Source organism: Rhinolophus sinicus, linkage group LG14 (assembly GCF_036562045.2).
Source record: "Rhinolophus sinicus isolate RSC01 linkage group LG14, ASM3656204v1, whole genome shotgun sequence".
Taxonomy (NCBI): Eukaryota; Metazoa; Chordata; class Mammalia; order Chiroptera; family Rhinolophidae; genus Rhinolophus; species Rhinolophus sinicus.
Window position 1 is genome coordinate 8,555,822 of NC_133763.1, and position 22,346 is coordinate 8,578,167.

At 36.8% G+C, this 22,346-nt stretch overlaps 1 protein-coding gene across 26 annotated transcripts in view; it reads left to right on the forward strand.

Annotated features, from left to right (window-relative positions):
- STAU2 (staufen double-stranded RNA binding protein 2) overlaps positions 1 to 22,346 on the forward strand; it is a 223,520-nt gene that overhangs the window by 71,984 nt on the left and 129,190 nt on the right. For all 26 annotated transcript variants that reach the window (XM_074319223.1, XM_074319221.1, XM_074319237.1 and 23 more), the window contains 5 exons: positions 630 to 737; positions 2,932 to 3,144; positions 9,068 to 9,205; positions 16,086 to 16,217; positions 19,337 to 19,397. In XM_074319223.1, the coding sequence (XP_074175324.1) occupies positions 630 to 737; positions 2,932 to 3,144; positions 9,068 to 9,205; positions 16,086 to 16,217; positions 19,337 to 19,397 (652 nt within the window). The remainder of the gene's footprint in view (positions 1 to 629; positions 738 to 2,931; positions 3,145 to 9,067; positions 9,206 to 16,085; positions 16,218 to 19,336; positions 19,398 to 22,346) is intronic.

Genomic DNA, 22,346 nt, shown 5'->3' on the forward strand with positions numbered 1-22,346 from the left:
TAGGTATTTCGCTCCTTGTACACTTTCATTAGGATGTGTATGTGTTTTCCCACTGCATCACAAGCCCCTTGACAGCAGAAGTGCTCTCTCCCTTTATCTCTAATTCTTACACTATGCTCATCATACATGAGGCTCTCCCTCCAAAAGTGGGTGTCAAATACGTGATTTGGTGCCAGACACAGAGCCCCAGAATCCGGGTTTGCAGCCTGTGCTCTTTTCTTAGTTTTCATGGAAGATTAAATATCATGTTATAACACCAGTGGAGGTATCTCGTATGTGTGTGTGTGTGTGTGTGTGTGTGCGTGTGTGTATCGGGGGAGAATAAATATTTCTAAAGAGAACCGGATCTGGGGATGTAGGATACACTCAAATTCGTGTGTGGTTGAACACAAGGTTTTCACATGGCATTTATCGTTCTACTTGGAGGAAATAAACCTAAAAACCAAATAACAAAGAGCCTCACAGCAAAGTCCTAGACTACTGTGGTTACATAGGAACCCATGAGACCTAGTCTGTGGTTTTCTGTTTCTTACTTATTTTATTTCAGGTAGGCCCTCTTCATTGTAGAATACATGTAAAGTGTGTTACAAAGTGAAGATTCAATGTCATCCTATTTTGTTGTGATTTAGAACGGCGAATCAGGAAAAGAAATGGATGATGACAAAGACGCAAATAAATCTGAGATCAGCTTAGTGTTTGAAATTGCTCTGAAGCGAAATATGCCCGTCAGTTTTGAGGTATGTGCTCAGTAGAGATTTTCTAGTCCTCTCCCCCCGCTCCCCAGTCCTTTAAATAAACAAACAGACAAATAAAATTAAGCGGTGTACTAGTCTCCTGAAAGAGTCAATGTGTTTCCTTAGGCTCACACTTTCTGTCATGGCACGATCTAGGCCCTGGGGACAATAGAACTTATTATAATATCGTGCATTCCTGCTGACCTCTTGGGCTTTTCTGTAGTAAGCCATTTGTGTATATGATATTTCAATTTTTATCATAAAGTGTATTTTTCTGAGCGTGAGATAATTTGTAGTACTCTATAGGATTTGGTGTTTTTAATAGGATCAAATTGACAATAGTCACGTTACTATTTAGTGACACACATATATTAATATTTGGTTTCTTCTCAATTTGTTGCCAAAATGTTTACATTTTACTAATAAGTCACTTAGAAGTAACTAAGCAGCTGTCTAGTTTGCAACTAGATAAATATGTCACAAAATATTTATAAACGTGTGAAATTTAAAAGAGAAAAAAATGTTACATTATTATAATACCTCCTACATTAAGAGATTGCTTATTTTGCAACCCCAATATCTAGAAAATAGTCAAAACCCAAGAAACAAGCTGAAACAGTTGTGGTGTATCTTCCTTCAAATGGTGTCACGTTTCCCTGCTGGGAAACTCCCACATTTAACTCACTGGCAGGAACAACTGACCTCAGCTGAGAACCTGTGTAGTTTCTTCTCAGACAGAATTCCAACAAGTTGGGTTATCGGATTTCTCAGCCTGCAGCAGGTTAAAAGCAGCCAAGTGGGGAAGGTGGGGCGAGAATGGGCCTGAGTGCGTGGCCTGTCGGGGCAGCAGGAGATGATGGGACAGTATGGGGGACCTGTCAAGCGTAATTGCTGATGCTCAGAATGTACTGGACATGGGGACTTTTAAAGGCTGCAACGAACAAGAACAGCCTTATCCATCTTGGAAGTCCTTAGGGGCACCACCATATATTGCAGAATTCTTGATATTCATAATCATCCAATGTGAGCAATAAAAGGTGAAATATTTGATATTCTCTATTAAGTCAGCACAGTATATACTTTTTATGTATATACTTTTTATGTATATACTGTGCTGACTTAATAGAGAATATTCTGTTAAGATTCTAAAAGAACACAGTATGTTCTTTTTTAATTGAGGAGGATGTCCATCCAAGTTTTTAAAAGAAACCGTTTTGGTATTTCGACTTGTAAACATAAACATTATTTAGGCTTTTCATAAATACCTTTCCCCCAGTATTGTTGCAATGTTGAGAGCCTGGGTTTTTTAAATTTTCTTTTCCTGATTCATATCTGATCTTAAAAGACCAACTTGTCACATAGTGTTAAATAATAAACTCTTTAAATAATTGGGGTATCTTTTATAGGTCAGAATTTTGAAGGAGAGTCAAGTTTTGAGCCCTCAGGTTTCCGAGGGCATCTTTCCTGGAAAAGTTGTCATAGTTTAAAAGAACACAGAACAGGGTTTGGGAGCATTGGTAGCCGACAGCTTCCTAACCCATTCCTCTAGAAAGCTAGGTACTTTGATGGTTTCTCTACTTACCTTTTTAAGATCACGTCACAGAGAGTCAATATCCCTTTGTATCAAAGAGCCTTTGAGTGCTCCATCAGAAAGAAGTTATTTTTCACCCGTCAGCTGTTCTTGAGACACTTCCCCATGTCGAATGCCTATGGCGTATGGAACTCCAACGAGACATAGCGCTTGTCCTGCAGTAGCTCATTCCAGAGGGCAAAATCAGAGGTGTATACACCTCTATGCAAATTACCGTTCTCAATGGCCGATATACCTCATCTAATGTTCTATGTTTTCTGTTCTTAATTTTCTGTTCGGTAAGAAGTGGCGCAACCACATTTAGAGTTGCCTATTTTAAACTAGTAAAAAACAATTTTGAGTATGTCTTTAATGTGGTTTTTTGGATTTCTGTTCTTCCCACTTCAGCGCATTAAGCAGGATAAGTATCATAAATGAATAGTCCCTATGTGTTACTTTCATAATCGCTTTATTAAAAAAAATCTACAAAAATCTATAATAAATAGATTGGCAGAATTCTTAATAATTTTAATTTTAATCATGATATGAGCACTAAGAAAGTTCCATGATACAAGAGCACACCTTAGGTGCCTGTATGTTATTGACTATTGTATTTATATGTTCCAGGTTATTAAAGAGAGTGGACCACCACATATGAAAAGCTTTGTGACGCGGGTGTCCGTGGGGGAGTTCTCTGCAGAAGGAGAGGGAAACAGCAAAAAGCTCTCCAAGAAGCGCGCTGCAACCACCGTCTTACAGGAGCTTAAGAAACTCCCTCCTCTTCCTGTGGTTGAGAAGCCAAAACTGTTTTTTAAAAAACGCCCTAAGACAATAGTAAAAGTAAGTAGGAGCTTGTGAGCATTAGTTTTACTGTATAAATATTACGGTAACAACAGACAAATGTTTTCCCACAGGGCAGGTGTCTAACCTATGGATTATACACTGTCCCAGAGTCAGGGTTGGACATGTGACTATAAAGTAGTAGTAACTCTGTTTTGCTTTTTAGACACTTGTGTGCCTGCATTTGTTCATCAAATAATACCTAACATATTTATAGTTTTTGTCATGGTTTAAACCACACTTTCCTGTTTAGGGTCACCTTTAGTATAATTCTCACCATGACCGTGTAAGGTTGACGATGGTACCCCTCATTTTACAGGTAAGGTTTAATGAAACACATTCAAAGCACTTGCTCACTTTTATTCACCCGTCATGTGACCTCTAACGCTGTGTTCTTTCTGCACACCACACTGCCTAACGGTCACTTCGTAGGGTGTGAGAAATGGTAATAGGATCCAGAGCAGTCGGCATGGGAATGATACTGACACGGATGCCAGCAGCAGCGGCAGCAGCTAGTGAATGGAAGCATTCCGGGTGCCAGCTGCCCCAGCCCTGCATGCGTGGTCACCTCCAGGCCTCATGTAGCCCACATGAGGCACGTGGTGTTATGTTCTTTCCATCTTCCAGGCATGTACACCTTGCCAAAGAGGAATACAGAACACATGGCTTTTCAAGGTCAAATTTTATTGGATCAGATTTTATTTACATTAATCGGAAAAAAAAAATGGCAACGGTTAGAGGAACGAGATGAATTGGCACTTAGTACCTGGCACTGCACATGTGTGTTCAATACATATGACATTTCTGTGGGTTTTATACCTTTGCACCTTTGCTTTATTTCAAAATACGTATTTACCTAAATAAATAACTATAAATCACTACATAAATACTTGGGGTTTTTTTTTTTAATGAATACTGTCATTGCTTCACTAAGGAGATGTAGGTTATGCATTCCCCGAAATAGCGTTCTACATGCTGTGTAAGGTAGACTGCAACTAAATGCCAAATAGGCCGACTCATCATGAGTCCTAATGGTTCCGAGGAGGACTGGTTTTCATTCCTGGGCACTAACCGCCCCGAGTAGGATGTGGCTGGTGTGAACGTGACCTTTGGAGCCAGTTTTGAGTGTGTGTCCGTGTGGCCTGAGCAAGTTACCTAACTTTTCTGACCTTCATTTCCTCATTTACAAAGTATTGATACGAATTGAACTCGCTTTATAGGATTGTTATAGCTGATAACTGAAATAATACACAGAATGCATTAGTAATTATTTATTTATAATATTTATAATGTTTATTGATAATACAAATAATAAGTACTCAATAAATATTAAGTATTATTATTTTGTGTCTAATTGTCTGCTGGCATTTTATAAGTACATGAATATATCCATGGTCTGTTTTCTTAAATCTTTTCATGTATAAAATCTGTAGTTTATCCTTGATGGAAGAACAGTGCTCTCCATCAGAATGGCAGCACAAAACTGGTCAAAATAGCTTCCATCTAATTTTTTAAACTAAGTCTAATGTAATAAATTAAGAATAATAAGCCATTAGACTAGAAAAGATCCATACATTTTCATAGTAGGATATAAATATAACTCTTGCTATTTTTAACTACAACCATTAAAAATGAAGTTATTGTTTAAATAGTCTCCCCCAGAGAAGGGAGAAACATTTTGAATTCTCAAAATTATTTGCTACTATTTCTAGTATATAAGCATATCATTCCAGAACTTTCTTCCTATCCACCATTCAGGGATAGGAAACTTGCCTTCTTCAGGGACGCCTTCTGTCTGACCCTCCCCCACTCCAAGATTAGGTCAGCCCCCTGCGTTTTTCCTCACTGACATCATGCTTGGAATTACTTGTCTGTCTTATGTTAAAATAAAGTCTGTAGATGTCCTCTGAAGCATAACACAATTTTGAGGAAGCAGCATGCGTACAATGATTTGGAATCTCAGAAATGTTAACACCTTACAGTGGGCCAGTAAATGGATCAGGTTGGAATAGTATCTTGGTTTGCAGCATATTTGTCACTTCCGTACGTGCCTTACACATCTAGGGTCCACAGTTCCTTATGTGCAACAGAGAAAATATCTGTTGATGATTTGCCTTGATTTTATTTAAAACAGTAAAACGGTCACGTTGTCTCATTTGATCCCCTTGGTCACTCTGTGATGTAACCATCATCCCATTTTACAGGTGATGCCCAGCTTTGGGACACTTACCCAAGGTCACACAACACAGTCGGGGTTCAGGTCCCGCCATGTCTGAGTCTACTGTCCATTTGAAATTGGCTGCTTGTGAACTGTTTTTGGATTTTAACGTTTACTCCGTACAGTTATAAAAATTACTCTGTAGAGTTAAGACTCCCTGACGATGTCTTTGGGTTTATATCTTGTTTTTTAATGTACTCTTCTGTAAGATGAGACTGCAAAGAAGGCTTTCTGATAAAATTTTCTGGACACAGCTGTTACAAGACTGTTCTTACTGGTTTGTTGCATGATAATCTAAGAGCTGATATAATAACTTAATTGTCAAGGGTGCGAGTAGTTAATTTCAGTCAAGGGAAGAAAGCACCCATTCTTGGTGTTCTCAGAAATCCATCCTTACCTAACTGGATTTGTGCATCGGGTCCTTTGCCATTGAAATCTACATCAACAGCAATGCCCTTGGCACTTAAGACATTCTTATTAAAGAGGCAAATTAAACAGGACTGGAGATCACATGCCATGGGCAGTACACTTATTTGAACATGTTCATGAAGTACGTAAGCGTATTTCTAGTGTCAGACTCAAAAGCTTCCCTTTACCTTTTCATTGCATCTCAGTTTTAGACTTACAAATTATTGTCTGTGTTTGTCTCTTCTCATTAGTCCTTCTTTACTTCCTTTATAGTTGACTTAATTTTAATTTTTTTGGTATGTAAGTAGAAGTGGACACCATTGTTTTATCAAAAGCTAACATTTTCCTTTTCTCTGTTCTCCCCCTCCGCCTAACTGTTGCAATGTTGATATTCTCTCTCTCTCTCTCTCTCTCTCTCTCTCTCTCTCCTTCCCTCCCTCCCTCTCCCCCTCTTCCTAGGCTGCCCTTCAGACTTCTAGCACTTCAAGTCAGTCTTTGTATGGATGACCCCCAAATACTCCTGTGTCTACACTGCCCCCTGGGCGTCTTCACTGGCATCTCAAACCCTGTGTCGAAACTCGTCTTGTTCCCTCCTAAATTGCTTTCCCCTGCAGCATCCCTATCACAGTGACTGGTACCGCTGTCCAGCTGCTGAAGCAGAGCCCTGGGAGTCAGTTCTAACTTCTCTCTTACCCCTCGTATCCAGCTAGTCATCATGTCCTATTGATTCCATCACTTAAATTTTCTTAAGTTGGTCCATTTCTTTCCCTCCCTCTGTTATCCTTTTGGTCCAATTCACAATCACCTCTCACCTGAACAGAGGGTTTTTCATTGGCCTTCCTACAAGTCCTCCGGGCATCAAATGGTCTTTTTCCAAGTGTTATCTTTTTGAGACACCAATCAGATTATGTCATGTCTCTGCTTAAAATCTTTTTGTAATGTCCTATTGCTCTTTGGATAAAGTCCAAAATCCTACACATAATTTAAAAGACCCTGCAGGGTCTGACCTGGAGGCTGCATGTGCGGCACCAAAGTAGAGATGGCGGAGACGCAGCGGTTACCAGGAAGAGCTAAGACCGTACAGTGGCTCTGAACGTAAGTTTAGGGCCACCTGTCATCTGTAACATAGTGATCATCCTGGTCTCTGAGACCCGTTTTAGAATACATTTTCAAGGTGAAATCAAGTTCTGGCTATGCAGACCTTCATTTCTCGGAATTATATATGAAGAAAGTTCACATGCAGAAAGAATATTTACAAAGATTTTTGTTTTTTAAAACTTTTAGAAGTTACTAAGAAAAAGCTATAGGAAAACTTACAAAAAGATAGAACAAGCTTTATTTTTAAACATTACCCTATGGAAAGGCAATAATAAGGAGAGCGCCTTCTGAAAGGTTTTTATAGAACTTGCATGTAAGTTCAAAAGCATGCTAAATAAAAGGAAGGCCCTCCACCCAGCTTGAATACAGAACATGTCTCAGTAAGGCTGAAGCTTTCTGGATGCCCTTCTCTGTCACAGCCTGACCACCCCCCATAGGTAACCACCATCATTAGTTTGGGGTTTAACATGTCCTTACTTTACACTTTTACTACCTGTTTGTTTCTCTGAAAAATAGTATTTGGTTAGGTTTTCAAAACAGCTTTATTGAGGTGTGATTGACATAATAGTGAACTGTTTATATTTAAAAGCATTCTCTTTGATAGGTTTTGGTACATACGTGTGAAACCATGACCACGATGAAGATAGTGACGCTATTTATCCATCGCGCCCCCAAATTTCGTTGTGCACTTGGTAATCCCCCCACCCTCAGTTCCCTAGCAACCCCTCCTTTTGGCTGGCTTATTTCACTCAGCAGAACCATTTTGAGATTCATGCACGTTGTTGCGTGTATCAATTGTCGGTTCTACTTTATTGCTAAGTAGTGTTCTGTACGGTTATATTATACCATTTGTTTACCCATTCACCCTTTTGGTGGGCGTTTGGGATGTTCCTGGTTTGAGGCTGTTACAGATAAAGCTACAATGAACACTTATGAATAAATCTCATGCTGTTGTTTCTCTTGGGTAAACACTTAGGAGTGGAATGGCTTGGTCATTTAGTAGGTGTACAACATTTTAAGAAACTGACAATTGTTTTCCAAAGGGATTATACCATTTTACATTCTCATCATTTGTTTGTAAGAATTCTAGTTGCCACACATCCTTTCTAACGTGTGTAGTTTTAAATTTCAGTCTTTAAATATGTGTGTTTTGGTATCATTGTAGTTTTAATTCCCATTTCTCCAGCGGTTAATGATACTGAGCAATTTTTTTATGTGTTTAGTAGCACATGAGGCGTGAGGAAGTGTTCAAATCTTTCGTCCACCTAAAAAGTTTTGGTTGCCCATTTTTAAATAATAATACATTTATTATTGAATCTTGAGAGGTCTTTATACATTCTGATTACAAAATCTTTATCAGATATATGGTTTGCAAATATTTTCTCCAAACCTGGGAGTTGTCCTTTTCAAAGAACAGAAGTTACTAATTTTGAACAAGTCCAATTCATTATTGTTACTGTTATTTTTATGGAATGTGATTTTGGTGTTGGATCTAAGAAATTGTCACCCAACGTAGTCACAGATATTTCTCCCATGTTTTCTTCTGGAAGTCTTATAGGTTTAGATATTTAAGTCTATGAGCATTTTGAGTTGATTTTTGTAAATGGTATGAAGTATGGATTGAAGTTTTCTGGTTTTTCTTGCATATGAATATCCAGTTATTCTAGTATCATTGGTTGAAAAGACTACCTAGTCCTAATGAGATTGATTATATTTTCAGTCTGGTAAATATCTGTTCATGTCTTTTGCCCATTTTTCTTTTAGATTACATTTTTCTTAATACTTTTTAGGAGTTTAAAAACTATATTTTGGATACTGCATGTATCTTTTTAAGTTATATGTATTGCAAATATCTTTTCCCAGTTCATGGCTTGCCTTGTCAGGTTTTGTTGTGTTTTTTGTTTGTTTGTTTTTTTTGGTGTTTTTTGATGAACAGAAGTTGTGAAGTGGCTCTATACTGAAGAGTTTAAAATCATAATGGTTGACCCAACTTATCAATAATACCTCTGAGCCCTAAATCCCATACCAGCCTTAGTTTCAGATCCATTGTTTGATTTTCCTTTATAAATCTTAGTAAGTGACTCTCATCTTCTCCGTCACGGTGTTGGAGTACAGGGGAGGAGGGAAGAACCGTTTTAAGGATTCAGTAGCGAGTTTTGCAAGCATGTTTTGAAAGTGTTTTCTTAAATTATTTTTTAGGCTGGACCAGAATATGGTCAAGGCATGAACCCCATCAGCCGCCTGGCTCAAATTCAACAGGCCAAAAAGGAAAAGGAACCAGATTACGTGTTGCTCTCAGAAAGAGGGATGCCGCGACGTCGGGAATTTGTAATGCAGGTATTTCTAACCTTGACATTAGCAGAATTTTTTTTTTTTTAACTATCGCAAACATTTAGAAATCCCCAGGTTGGAATAGAGATACGGGGACAAAGGAAAGTAGGAAAGAATAGCAGAAAGTTACGCTTTTTATACTGAATGCATTAATTCCCTCTAGGCCCACCTGCCAGCGTGGTTGACACATTCAAGTGTCAGGGACATGTTAGAATAGACAGAAGAGTTTTGAAGACACTGTGAGTTCACAAAGGCTGTTTACCACAGAGTTTATCTAGGATGCTTGTCTCTGACTTACTGTGTTACCATTTGCTGCCAGAGTCTGTTAACTACGGGGACCCAGAAACCCATGGAGTTTGAAACAAAATTGAGAAGGATGGGTGTAGCAGATGGAACAGGGCCAGGAGAGTGATCTTCAGGGTTCCCAGGAAAATTAGGCAAAGGGAGCTCGCTGTCTCCCTAACGATGGCGAGGACGGAGGGAAACAGAATTGCTGAGAGATTTCACTGCACTGTTGCACAGCCAAGCGAGTGGAAGAGTGGTTGCTAGTGTGTTGGCAGATGGGTGGGACCAGCCATGAGGTAGATCGTCCCAAACGCCCTCCTGCTGTCAGACCCCACATGTCCGTCTTCACTTGCCAACTCAAGCCCCAGTGTTGAAACCTTTTAATGTTTATTCTGACAATTTCAAACATATACAAAGGTGGGCATGTTTAATGGTACGCTATAAAGAAGGGTATCGTGGCGTGTTGGGGAATATGCCCATCATCCAGACAACAGTTGAAATTTGTTACCACACTAGCTTCAGATGTCAAATTTTCTTTCCTCACACCCTTCCTTGCTTCTGTTCCTGAAGAATTTCAAAGCTAATGTCTAACTATATGTCATTTCAGCCTATATATGTAGTCCATATCTCTAAAAAAATGTAAGTTTTCTTAACATTTTCTCACATTAGGCATGATTCTAATGAATCATCTAATACCCAATCTATATTTAAATTATCGTTAGTGTCCCCAAACTGTTTTTGTTATAATTGGCATGTCAAAGAAACTTTTCAGTCAAACCCATGGAGTTCACCTCTAATATAATCTAGTTAAAATCAGCAGATATTTATTAACTGCTGACCATATGGGAGAAATTTTGATATACAAACATAGTCTGTCTGTCATATTGATGAACTTTTCATGCATATCTAAATTTTACCTTCCTTCCTAATTTATAATCTCCATATTTCTTCATCTCACAGCACCCAATGCAGTGGTCTGTATATAGTAATGCCTTAATAACCTTTGATATATACTTGTTGTCTGCCTGCCTGATTGAGAGCTGGTTATGTTTGGCTTTTGTTGGAGATATAAACTTACGATGTGGTCAGATAAACCACTTTTGGGAACCTCCGTGTACGTGTTCACAGAGGGGGCAGTTTCTGTGGTTAGTAAACTTGTTTTTGTCCATATGTCCTTAGGACCGAGAACAGAGCTGTTATAGTATTTTCTCTTTGTAAAATATATGCACCCTTTTTCTTTTTACATGCTTAGCTTTGATGAATTCTAGAAATCACTCTTTGAATTCTAAAGCTGGAAAGGAAAAAAATTACCTAAATTTTAGACCTGTATTAGAAATAAAAACTGGCATTGACTTTATGAAACAATTCCTTTTCTATGGAGTATATTGAGTACCCCTTTTGAAAGAGGAATTTAGAGTATCTTACACCAGCTTCCATTTTATGGGTATTCATAAACATTCTAGTCAAACAGGAACATTTGGCTTTGCTTTTACATGTTTTCACACTGAATTCATATTGTTTTTTCCCCCCTTCTGGAAGCCCCAGTGGATTTATTACTGTATTACAGAAACTTTATCAAAGTAAAGGCTTTTGTATAAACTACTTAAGCAATGTTATTATTTGTTATAATTGAATGTGGAAGTAAAATATCTAGAGATAATATGCTAATATTTATTTAGCACCAAAAAAAAAAAAAGTTTGTGTGTTATAAAATGGATGCTGTCACTTGTATTGATTACTAGGTGAATGAAAACCTATTATTTGGGTATTTAGTTTCAGAGTAAATTTCTTAAAGCTTTTAATTTTTTTGGACTAGGATATTTTAATTCTTCAAAGAGAAAATAATAACTTGCGTATCAGTACATTGTATCATTGTATGTCATATGATGTCAGTTTTTCTACCTGTGATTGAGATTTTTTCAAAAACATACATAAGGCAAATTTCATCAATTTTATTTGTGACTCAGTGAAAGGTAATGAATCAAGTTTTTGGTAAATGCTGTTTTAGAACTTTTTTGTTAGTTTTTTTTTTTTTTTTGAGGACTTGATTTATTTAAATGATTTATTGAAAGTCAAAAATCTGGCTTCTTAAATTTACTGCATAGCAAAATTGAGCTTCTTTGCAAATTAACATTTTAATGTAAAAATCTTATTTGTAATAGTTATAAAATTTGTGTGCTTTCTAGGAAGATGACTTAAGAAGTTTCATACATATTTGACTCTTACAATGAAGTGATTTTCTTTTTCTTGAGTGACCGTTGTGTTTGTTAGTGGAGAGTGAAATCCTTCAGCACAATGGTCTTTTTTTAATACTAACCAATAACCTAGGATAGCTGCTCACAAACTGTTGACTCATGCAACTATAAAAACTTGTGTGAGGCAAGGGTGGGTGACTGGGAAAAATGAATCTGGAAGCATCTGTTCTAGAAGTAAATCTTGAAGCTCTCAGAATAGGTCAGGGGGAAAGTCTGCAGACAAATATCCGATGTGAATATACTGAGATGGGAACAGCATTATCCCAGAGCAGGAGCCTGGAGCCCTAGGGCTCCGGCGGAGTAGATAAGTGAGGTTTGGAGATGAAGCCGCCGCAGAATTGAATGCGAGGGAGTGAGGGTATGTAGCGTGGAAAGACAGAAGAAACATTTTTGCTGCCCAGTGGTCTTTTGCTTCCATTTACTTTGGCCAGTCTTTTGATTCTCAGAGCAGAAGAAGAAGCTTCTACTGATGTAGCGGGCCTAATCTTTTAGCAGGCCAGCATTCCGGGACAACACGGGCTGGGGAAGCTGGCGAACAAACCAAGCACTGGAAAAAGTAGTAGATAGCAGAGACTGGTTTCAGCCAGGGACTCGAGCACATGATACCTGGGGCCTGTGGCATCCAGGTCAAGTGCAGGCCAACACAGACATGAGAGGTGGCACGTGTACACACCACTCCAAGGGGCTGCCGCGAACAGTACTGGCTCAGTGCTTTTGAGTGAGGGCCATAGATTACTGCTGATTTGTCATAATGTGCTGATTTCTGCTTTCAGAAGAAAAAGCAATGCATGTTTCAAAAACATTGCACAGATCTAAACTATAAGATTTGCAATAGTTACAGGAATTCCGTAATGAATACATTTTCAATGTTTCATGTACTACAAGAACTATGTCAACTAGTTAATCCTAACTAAAATTCTGTTAAGAGTGCACTTTTCTTTGTCATATAACTTGCACATTGGGTTTATATTTAAGTTCTTTCCTCCCGCTGTGTTGTATATTCCTATTTCCTTAAAAGTAGTTGGTTCATTGAAGCTTGAACATAGTGATGAAAATAATAACACAAGTAAAACTATAAATAATGTTGTAAGAATAAATGGCAAACAGTACACAACTAGATACCAGATGGGAGTCCCTATGTTCTGAGACAAGTGAAATAGCCAATATTATGATTTCACACAAGAGCCAAAAAAGAAAAACGGTAGAAGGGTCATGCTGTAGATATGGAATCTGGATTTAGTTGTACCACACAATCATTTATTGTTACTACCCAGTATATGGTCACTGTGAAATTTTATTAAAGTGGCATGAAACTTTTGAAGCTAATTTTTTTTATTTTTTAAACAAAGCACAGTGATATCCGGTAAAATAATCTAAAGTTTCAGAGATAGATTGCCTGTTCAACTCTTGCTAATTTTTCAACTCACCTTAAAAATTGATTTGTAGGAATCTACTATATATTCTCGAATGTGAGCCTTTTGTAGTGATTTGGCATTTTAAACATGTTCTCTTGTGTTATGACTCCTATTTTTTTCTCTTTTTTTAATGATGCTTTTTGAGGAACAAAAGTCATAAGTTTAATGCAGTCAAATTTTTTCTGTTTTTTTCTCTTATGTTAACTTTATAATAAATCTAGACATCCAGAAGCATAAGTGCCCCCACCTTGTTCTTCCTCAGAAGGATTTTGGCTGCTCTTAACACTTTGCATTTCCATGTAAATTTTGGAATCAGCTTGTGAAGTATTATGAAAAGATGTATGGGATTTTGGTGGGAATGCCACGATCATGTATTGACCTATTGAATTTATAGGTCAATTTGAAGAAAATTGACATCATTATAATATTGACTCTTCAATACATGATCGTGGCATCTTTCAATATTTTTCACTTTCTGCGTGATTATTGATAGAATATACAAATGCAGTTGGCTTTTGTATACTACGTTTTATATAGAAAACTTAACACTCATAAATTCTTACAATTTATTTGTAAGATTTTGGATTTCTTATGTAAATATCATCAACAAATAATAAGCTTGTATTTACACTTCTAATTCTTGTGCCTTTTCTTTTTCTTGCCTTATTGCTCTGTCTAGGATTTGTAGTAAAATGTTAAATACTAGTAAAAACAGAGAATATCCTTGTCTTGTTTTTAATTTCAAAATTTCAACATTACGTATAATGTTTGCTGAGGTTTGTTTTAGGTTTTTGTAAAATGTCTTTTATCATATTAAGGAAGTTCCCTTCTTTCCCTGAGTTTTTCTTTTGCTAAGAGATTTTATTATGAATGGATGTTGCCTTATATCAAATGCTTTGCTCCATTTATTACGATGACCATAAGGTTCGTCTCCTTAGCCTATTAAAATAGCGATTCTGTTGATTGCTTTTATTTGAATTTCGAATGTTAGATCAACTCTGCATTTCTGGAGTAAACTTAACTTCGTCATGATTCTATTTTTTATATATTACTTTGTTCAATTTACTATTAATATGGTTTAAACTTCAGCATTTATGTTTAGGAGTGAAAGTGGTCTTAAATATCCTTATACTGTTCTGTTCTTGTTGGATTTTGGAATGAGAGTGATTCTTCACTGAATAATTGAGGACTGATTCCTCTTTTTCTAATCTTGGGTGAGTTTTTGTAAGAGTAACATTTTTCCTTAAATATTGAGTAGAACTTGCTGGAGAAGCTCTCAGGAGTTTTCTTTGTGGAAAAAATTTTAAATTATGTCTTTAATTTCTTTAGTAGTAATAGGTCTGTACGGTTACTGGTTTGATCTCTGCCAGTTTTAGCAATTATATTCTCTTTTCCATTTTATCTAAATTTTCACTAAAATACTCAATATTCCTTATTATTTATAATGCTATAGAAGCTATCATAATCTCCATTTTCATTCTTATTTGTGTCTTTTTTTTTCCCCAATCAGTATTACTTTTAGTTTATCATTTTATTCTTTTCAGGGAACTAACTTTTTGCCTCTTTGAACTTCTCTATTGTATTTTGTTTTCTGCTTCCTTAATTTCTGCCTTTGTCTTTGTTCTTCTGTTTTCTTTGGAGTTAATTTGCTCTTAATAACTTCCTGAGGTCATTTCTTTTCTGCCTTTCTCTAAGATTTTATGACTGTGTATTTTCTTTCACACTTTCCTTTAGCCACATCCTTTAAGATTTGACGTATTGCATTTCTATTATTGTATATTGTATTTTCTATTTAAACAACTTTCTAATTTCCACTAGGATTTCTTTCCTCTTTCCCCTTACATTAATTATTTAGATTACTTACTTAGATTATTTTAATTTCCAAAGTTGTGATTATCTTCTTTTATACTTCTTCAATCACTCATTGAGACCAATGTATAAAAACAAATCCTACTGTAAGTTGTGTATTTTCTCTTTCTCTTGTAATTTTATCTTTTTTTTGCTTTCAAATCTACTGCTTGTATCTGTATTATCTCTTGGCATCTCTAAAAGAGCATACCCAACTCAGAAAATGTGTGTATGGATGTAAGATGACTGATGTATATATACTTAAAGGCGTGCATATACATACATACATGTGTGCATTACTTACTAAAGATAACTATGGAATAATTCTGATGATAAAAAGCTACTGTCTACTGAGCAATTAAGATTAATGATATACTGTAGTTTACATACATTTTCTTATTTGATTTTCAAAGCAACACTATCAGGTCGTTGTCACCCTTCGCTTACTGATGAAAACACTTAAGGCTAGAGATGTTAAGTAATTGGAATCAGTTCATATACTAGGAAGAAGTAGAGTTGAATTTTATACCCAAATCCGACTTGGAATTCCTCGTTCCTAACTACAACCTTGTACTAACCCTTACTTATTAATTCTTTAGGAACTATTTAATATAAACCTTTGTAGACTTGGGATGCAATGCAAACATTATTTTAAATAGGACAAACATGAATTTCAGCCTTTTCAGTTTACTCATTTAAATAAAGAATACTAAATGTAGTGAGAAACAACATAAACTGTGTTACAGTGTAAGTTTTATTTTTCTGCTTATGTAAATGATAAGTTTACTTAAAACAATCAAATAATATAGTAACATGTAAGGAAGTAAACATCTTCTAAGACTGTCATCCTGAGACAACCCCCAGTGACATTTTGAGGACCACGTTTCCATATTTTTGTCCATGTATGTGTTCCTTTGTATATCTGATGTTACATAAATAGGTTCTTATCTTAACCGCTGTTTTTGTCATGGCCTGAAGTTTGTATTTTTGAATGCTGCAGAGCAGAACACATTACTTGATGGTGTGAAAGAGTTTCTGTTTCCCAGAATAACTCTCATTAATTTCTTACTTTAATCTGATCAGGTCAAGGTAGGCAGTGAAGTTGCTACCGGAACAGGACCTAATAAAAAGATAGCCAAAAAAAATGCTGCGGAAGCAATGCTGTTACAACTTGGTTATAAAGCATCTACCAGTCTTCAAGACCAGCTTGACAAGGTGAGAATTAAGTTTACACGCACGTGTCCTCTTTTGTCAGAATAGCAGAGTGATGAACAAATTGTGGTCCCGTGTTCCTCGACTCTTAAGTAATAGCTTAATTGGTGTTCAAGTGACATCAGGTTTTACCTTTTCTAAGGTAGTACCCTATCCTTGTGTCTTTGAAGATAGATTCTCCAGGTACAAATTAACATCTGTGTTATGGGGTCAAGATGAAATATTAATGATAGTCTTCCCATGAACAAATATTACAAATTTGTGCTGTGGTTGTCCATATTTTATATAATACCAATTTAATAATTTTTAGCTTATTGATTGGTGGGTTTTGCCACGTCGGCATGGTTTTAATTTGTGCTTTTTAAGAACAGAGGTTGCTAGCTTTTATTTCTGAAATACAGCTGAAAACACTGAAAATAAAGAGCCTGAGTTATCCCTTTAGGGCAGGAACTATATTGGACAGGCACTCTATAAACTAATTTTTCTATTTACTTTATATTTAAAGGTAAACTCAGAGGGTGTTTATTTTCTGCCAAGACTTGTGTTCATGGTTCCCTATTTCTTCTGTAGCAGTTAATGACATCATTCACACCTGCCTCTGTTGCAAGAGAAGATAACTTGGCAAGAACTGGCTTAATTTCATTTAGTATTAAATTATCATTTTAACCATGTACATGTAGAGGTCATTTTCATGAAATGTTTTATTTATATGAAAATTCATAAGACAGGCTTAATAATGATTTCTGTCACAAACAGTATGCTTTTTTCCATGCCATTTCCTGTTCAGAGATATTTTCAGTTTCTGCAGGAACCCATTTCTGAAGTTTAGAGTAGAAACAAAATCATTTATTAAAAAACATTTCGATCTGTTTTTCTTTTTAAGGCAACTATGAATATGTAGGCAATTATTTTGAGTGATTAAAAAAATTATTTGTCTGTGTAGTATCGCTAGAGATTTGAATTCTGTTTTTATAACCTGGGTAGTCAATGCTTTTTCTTCCTTTAAAAGTATTTGTAACATGACACCTAACATGTGTTCAAGTTTCTATAGTTCGCATATTGTGTATATGTTGTTTTAACTTAACACATTTATATTGACTTAAAACTGGTGAGTGATTTATAAAAATATGTCAAAATAAATCTCATAGACATTTATTTGTAAGTTAAGTGAAAACAAAACAGAACCAAAAAGCAGCATTAATGTCATTAATTTAAAAAGCATTTTTTGCATACCCACTGTGTTATTTAGTCAGCGTTCTCCAACGAAACAGAGCCAACAGGCTGTGTGTATGTATATGTATGTATATACATGTACACACACATATATGCATGTTTTTATACACACACATACACATAGGTATACATACATACATTCATACATAGCTATACATCACACACAGAGACTTACTTTAAGGAATTGGCCCATGCGCTTATGGAGGCTTGGCTGGTATGAAATCTGATGGGAAGGCTGATAAGCTGTAGACGCAGGAAGGAGTTACAGTTCGAGTCCAAAAGCATCTGCTGGAGGTTTCCCTCTTCTTCCAGCGAAGGTCAGCCTTTTCTTCCGGTACACCTTCAGCTAATTAAGCCCACCCACATTACGGAGAGCAATCTGCTTTATTCAGAGTTCAATTATTTAAATGTAAATCCTCCCCAAAACACACTCACAGAAACACCCAGGATAATTTTTGACCAAATGTGTGAGCACTACAGCCCAGACACGTGACACACAAAATCAACCATTACACTCCCTAAATGCCGAGGGTGACTGAAGATGACCACGTGACTGAAACATGGTCCCTGCACGCGAGGAACTGACCATGGGCGAGGAGTTTTAATCATACAACAAAAATTGTACTATCCTGGGACCTAGAGGACATGAAGATGAATCTGGAAAGTCAGGAATAGCTGAGACCACAGTTTGTATGCGAAATAAAGAGCTTGAGGAATGACTCATTTAAGATTTGAACATGAAATGACATAATCTGGTTCGCATTCTGCAAAAGACAGCCCTATAAGTGGGGTAGTGAATGGGTTTGAGCCGGAAGAGCCTGCAGGCCGGAAAGCCAGTGCGGAGGCTGGCAGAGCTGTTCAGGTGGAAGAGCCAAGGGTCTGGACTCAGGCAGGTGGTAGACAGGAGAGGGAGCCACACCAGAGACACCTCTGAAGTGTAAGTGCGAAGAGTTCAGTGGCAGACAGGATGCCTGGGGGATCCAGGAAGAAGGAAGGGAAAGCATAGCGGCCAAAAGGGGGAGCAGAGAATGACTTGGGAAGGAGTTGGCAGCCATGTGCTGCAGAGACCCAATAGGAGAAGGTCTCGATACACTGACTTGTCAATCAGATCTTGGTGAATGTGGCAAAAGCAATTTTAAAAACATGCAAAGGCAGTATTTAAAAAGTGTTTCCTTTTAAGAATAAGCAAGATATGTACATGGTTAAAAGGATTCAAATAACACAAAAACGGGGGGGAAAAAAAGGTTAGTCTCCCATATTAAAAAAATGTTACTCTGAGACCCTTAGACGCCTCGTCTCTCTTCCAAAAGGGCATCTCTCACATGAATAAAATTTGTACAGCTTTTAGAATAGTGTCTGAAATACAGTGACTATTCTATGAAGATTTGATAAATAAAAATAAAATAAACATCCTCAAAGAGACATTGTGTGTATACACTAATACATGTATATGTTAGTAGCGATATTTGGTGATCGTTGTCACAGAACTGTAGCAGAACATAGCAATGTCTCTATTGTTAATTTGACCCCAGGAGTGATAAAGAAGCTCTTTTCATCACTTTAGCACCTATGATGATAATGTTTACTGTTTAACCACCTAGATAGAGCCTGTGTGTATATAATACCTAGACTGAATGTAGGGCTGAAATTGTAAATTTAAATGAACAGATAAAAGCACGAGACAGAAATAGATTCCAGTGTAGAAAGGGCTAGATAATACTGTTCAAGTTAGTTACTTGTGTGTCCATGGTCCTGGGGTCAGAGATGCATGGAATAAGCAGAATAACAATGTAAGGGACCTCTGACTTGGCCTCATTCATTAGTTAACAGCTTTTCTTTTTGAATAAGTCTGTTTCTTTGGATTTCAACAATTGATTTAATCTTTTCAGACAGGGGAAAACAAAGGATGGAGTGGTCCGAAGGCTGGGTTTCCTGAACCGACAAATAACAGTGAGTTTTTACTTTCATGTTAACTGTGCCTGGCATTCACCAGTGGTTCAGTGACCAGCTCCCTGGGTATTTACTGGGTCTGTCTGGGCTCTAGCCGCCATGTTTAATGTTGCGGGAAATATAAGGAAGTCGTGGTGTTGCTTTCCTGGAACTGATAGAAGACACGGGCGTTCCTGTCCTTGATGTGGTTAAGCCACTGCAGACAGGTACCATTTAATTCACATAGGGAGGACATTCTTTTTTTTGTGAGTTGTTTTTATTGCAACATTATTATAGTATAAAAGAATCAAAAAAGCAAAAGCAGATGCCTACACGCTCATTACACTCTAAAATAAACTCTTTCATAGTTCTATTTCCTTTCAGGTAAGCACAAAATTTTAATTATAAGTTTTTACATTAAAAATTGCTCAGTTTTATTCATTAAAATAGACTAAGTTCACACGTAGTCTTTAAATAAAGCATTGCAAAATCCACTGTATGATCCTGGTTCAAAATACAGATTATAAGCATTCAAAAGCTTTCTTTTGATGGAATGTTCTGAGAGCTGTGCTTTCTATGGTTTTCAAGACGGAGGTTCATTATTTAGTAAACATGGATGTACAATCATTTTATGCGCTTTCAGGGAAGAGTTAGCTGTACTTCTGTTAGATTTCTGGGAAGACTTCTTCATGTCAACCACATCAAATAATATTCATGACTTCTATCTAGTGCTATTATGAAGATAAATTAGGATTTTAATGAATTGCCAGCTTTTATTCCTTAAAGAGCAATTGCTGAAACTATTTAAAATGCAGAATGTTCCTCCGTCTTACTTGAATGCAAAGAATGATGCTCCAAAGCCTCATTGCATGGTAACTTACATCAATGTTCTAAGTCAACTACAAACAGCGTCTCTGTCGCGATTTTCTTCATGCATTGTACGTTCCCGTGTCCTTAGTCTTCCGTGGAAAGTAGCTATGGATGATAGATTTCGTCTGTAATACAGGTGAAAGCTTGTACTGTGTTGTTTTCATTAACATTGCAAAAAGCATTTTTCATGTTGTGCTGAATCATTAGAATTTTGAAATATTTTTAAAGTCACTAATAGAAATATCAGAACGGTAAGAATAAAATTGCGCACAATTGCGTTCTAATTATAGTATAATCAGATGATTAAAAAATCCACTTCAGTTTATTTCTTTTTTCAAAGGTGTACGATCAGGCAGTTATGCATTGGAAGCGTAGACATTTTTCTTTAACTTCCTCCCACCTCTCCTGAAAAGCATCTATTTTCACTGAAGTGACCATTTTACTATAAATCAGTAAAACAAAACAGCCAGCCAGTGAAGACCCTATTGAAGTGAAGTCCTCTGTGGAGTCAGATCTATCTTATTTCTCATCCTGTTTCTCTTCCTCATAATGCCTGGAAGCCGAATAAGCTTAAATATGTAAATTTTCATAACTTATTCTTTGATACTAGCAGCTCATCTCTTGGTGTATAATAACATGAGTAACAAACTCTTATCAACACATGCTTATGAGACCTGAATTTTTGGATCATCAAAACTAGCCTCTTGAAAAGAATATTTCAGTGAGGTAATGGTATTCATGAGTTACTTTCTGGGAGTAATTTAAATAATAGGACCCCGAGTCCTTGGGGTGTGTGTGTGTGTGTGTGTGTGTGTGTGTAATGAATGTGATAGTCTTAGCACGTACCCAAAAGAAAAAATGGAATCAGTTCAGGATTCTCAGAGTTTGTGTTGAATACATACTTTGATGTTTGAATATATACTTGTAGGCTTATAATTACTGGGTAAGAAACCGTAAGAAGCATTGCATTGATTTCATTTTTATGTAAAGTACTTACTTAGCATAGTATCTGTTTTCTAGTAAGCACATAATGAGTGTTGATTTCCTTCCATGCCTTCTCCCTCCCCTTATTTAATAAACATTGTATAATTCTGGGTAGGCTTGCCAAAATTTCTGTTCTTATACTTTTTATCTGTCGGATGTTTTTTGCATCTACATGGTGACCAAAGAATATATACTTTATACTTGAATAGTTAACTTTTGGCACTAGACATTTTTTCAAAGAATATAAGCATTATTTACTTGAATATGGAAGTCACTTATTAACTTGACAGTTTTAACATGAAATCACATTATAAATAACCTGCAAACTCCATCATTAAACAGTGATACTTTGGCTCTTGGTTTTATATGTGTTTGTTGATTTTTAACTTGCTAAAGGATTTTGAAACTCATTTGCAAGTAGGGGAGGAGGTATCATACAGAGGCTGGTGAGTTTCAGTGATCAGAAATGCATAAGAATGCACAAAATATTTGCAGTATTTGCTTTAGCTAAAATCTTAGAAGTGATAAAGCTGTTTGAAGCCACCTTAAAACTTAGCCAAACTGTAAACGCTTTAGGACTTCCGGTGGCCTACAGTAGTTCACACTGAGAATTTGAAAGGGGAATGGATGATCCCTCACCCCTTCCCAGCTGTGACAGGTGAGAAAGCTGCCCCAAGGGTTGTTCCTGTGAATGCTGAGTGGTCCCTGCCACGGAGGAGGCGAGCAGCTCTGAAAAAGGCTACTTCTCTCTAGTGGGGCCACAAGTCCCCTGGAGCCGGCTCAGAGCTACTTATTACCTTAGGAAAAAGGGGGTCTCTTCGTAGGACTTGATCACTCAAGTGATGAATCCTTACCTAAAAATTAATTTAAATCCATATAGTAACATTTAGTTTAAATTCTCTTCTACTTAATCAGTTCCTTAAGTTTGAAATTTTGCCCTAAGTGGTTTCTGTCCTGGGAAGAATACCTGTGTTTGTGTTTTGCAGGCAAAGGTTAGACAGAGCAGGGATCTCTCAGGATGGCACGTGTGGGGGAAGATAGGAATTTGAGATTGCCAGTGCTGCTGCCTCACTGACATATTGTCTGACCTTGAGCAACTCATTTTCCATCTTATTA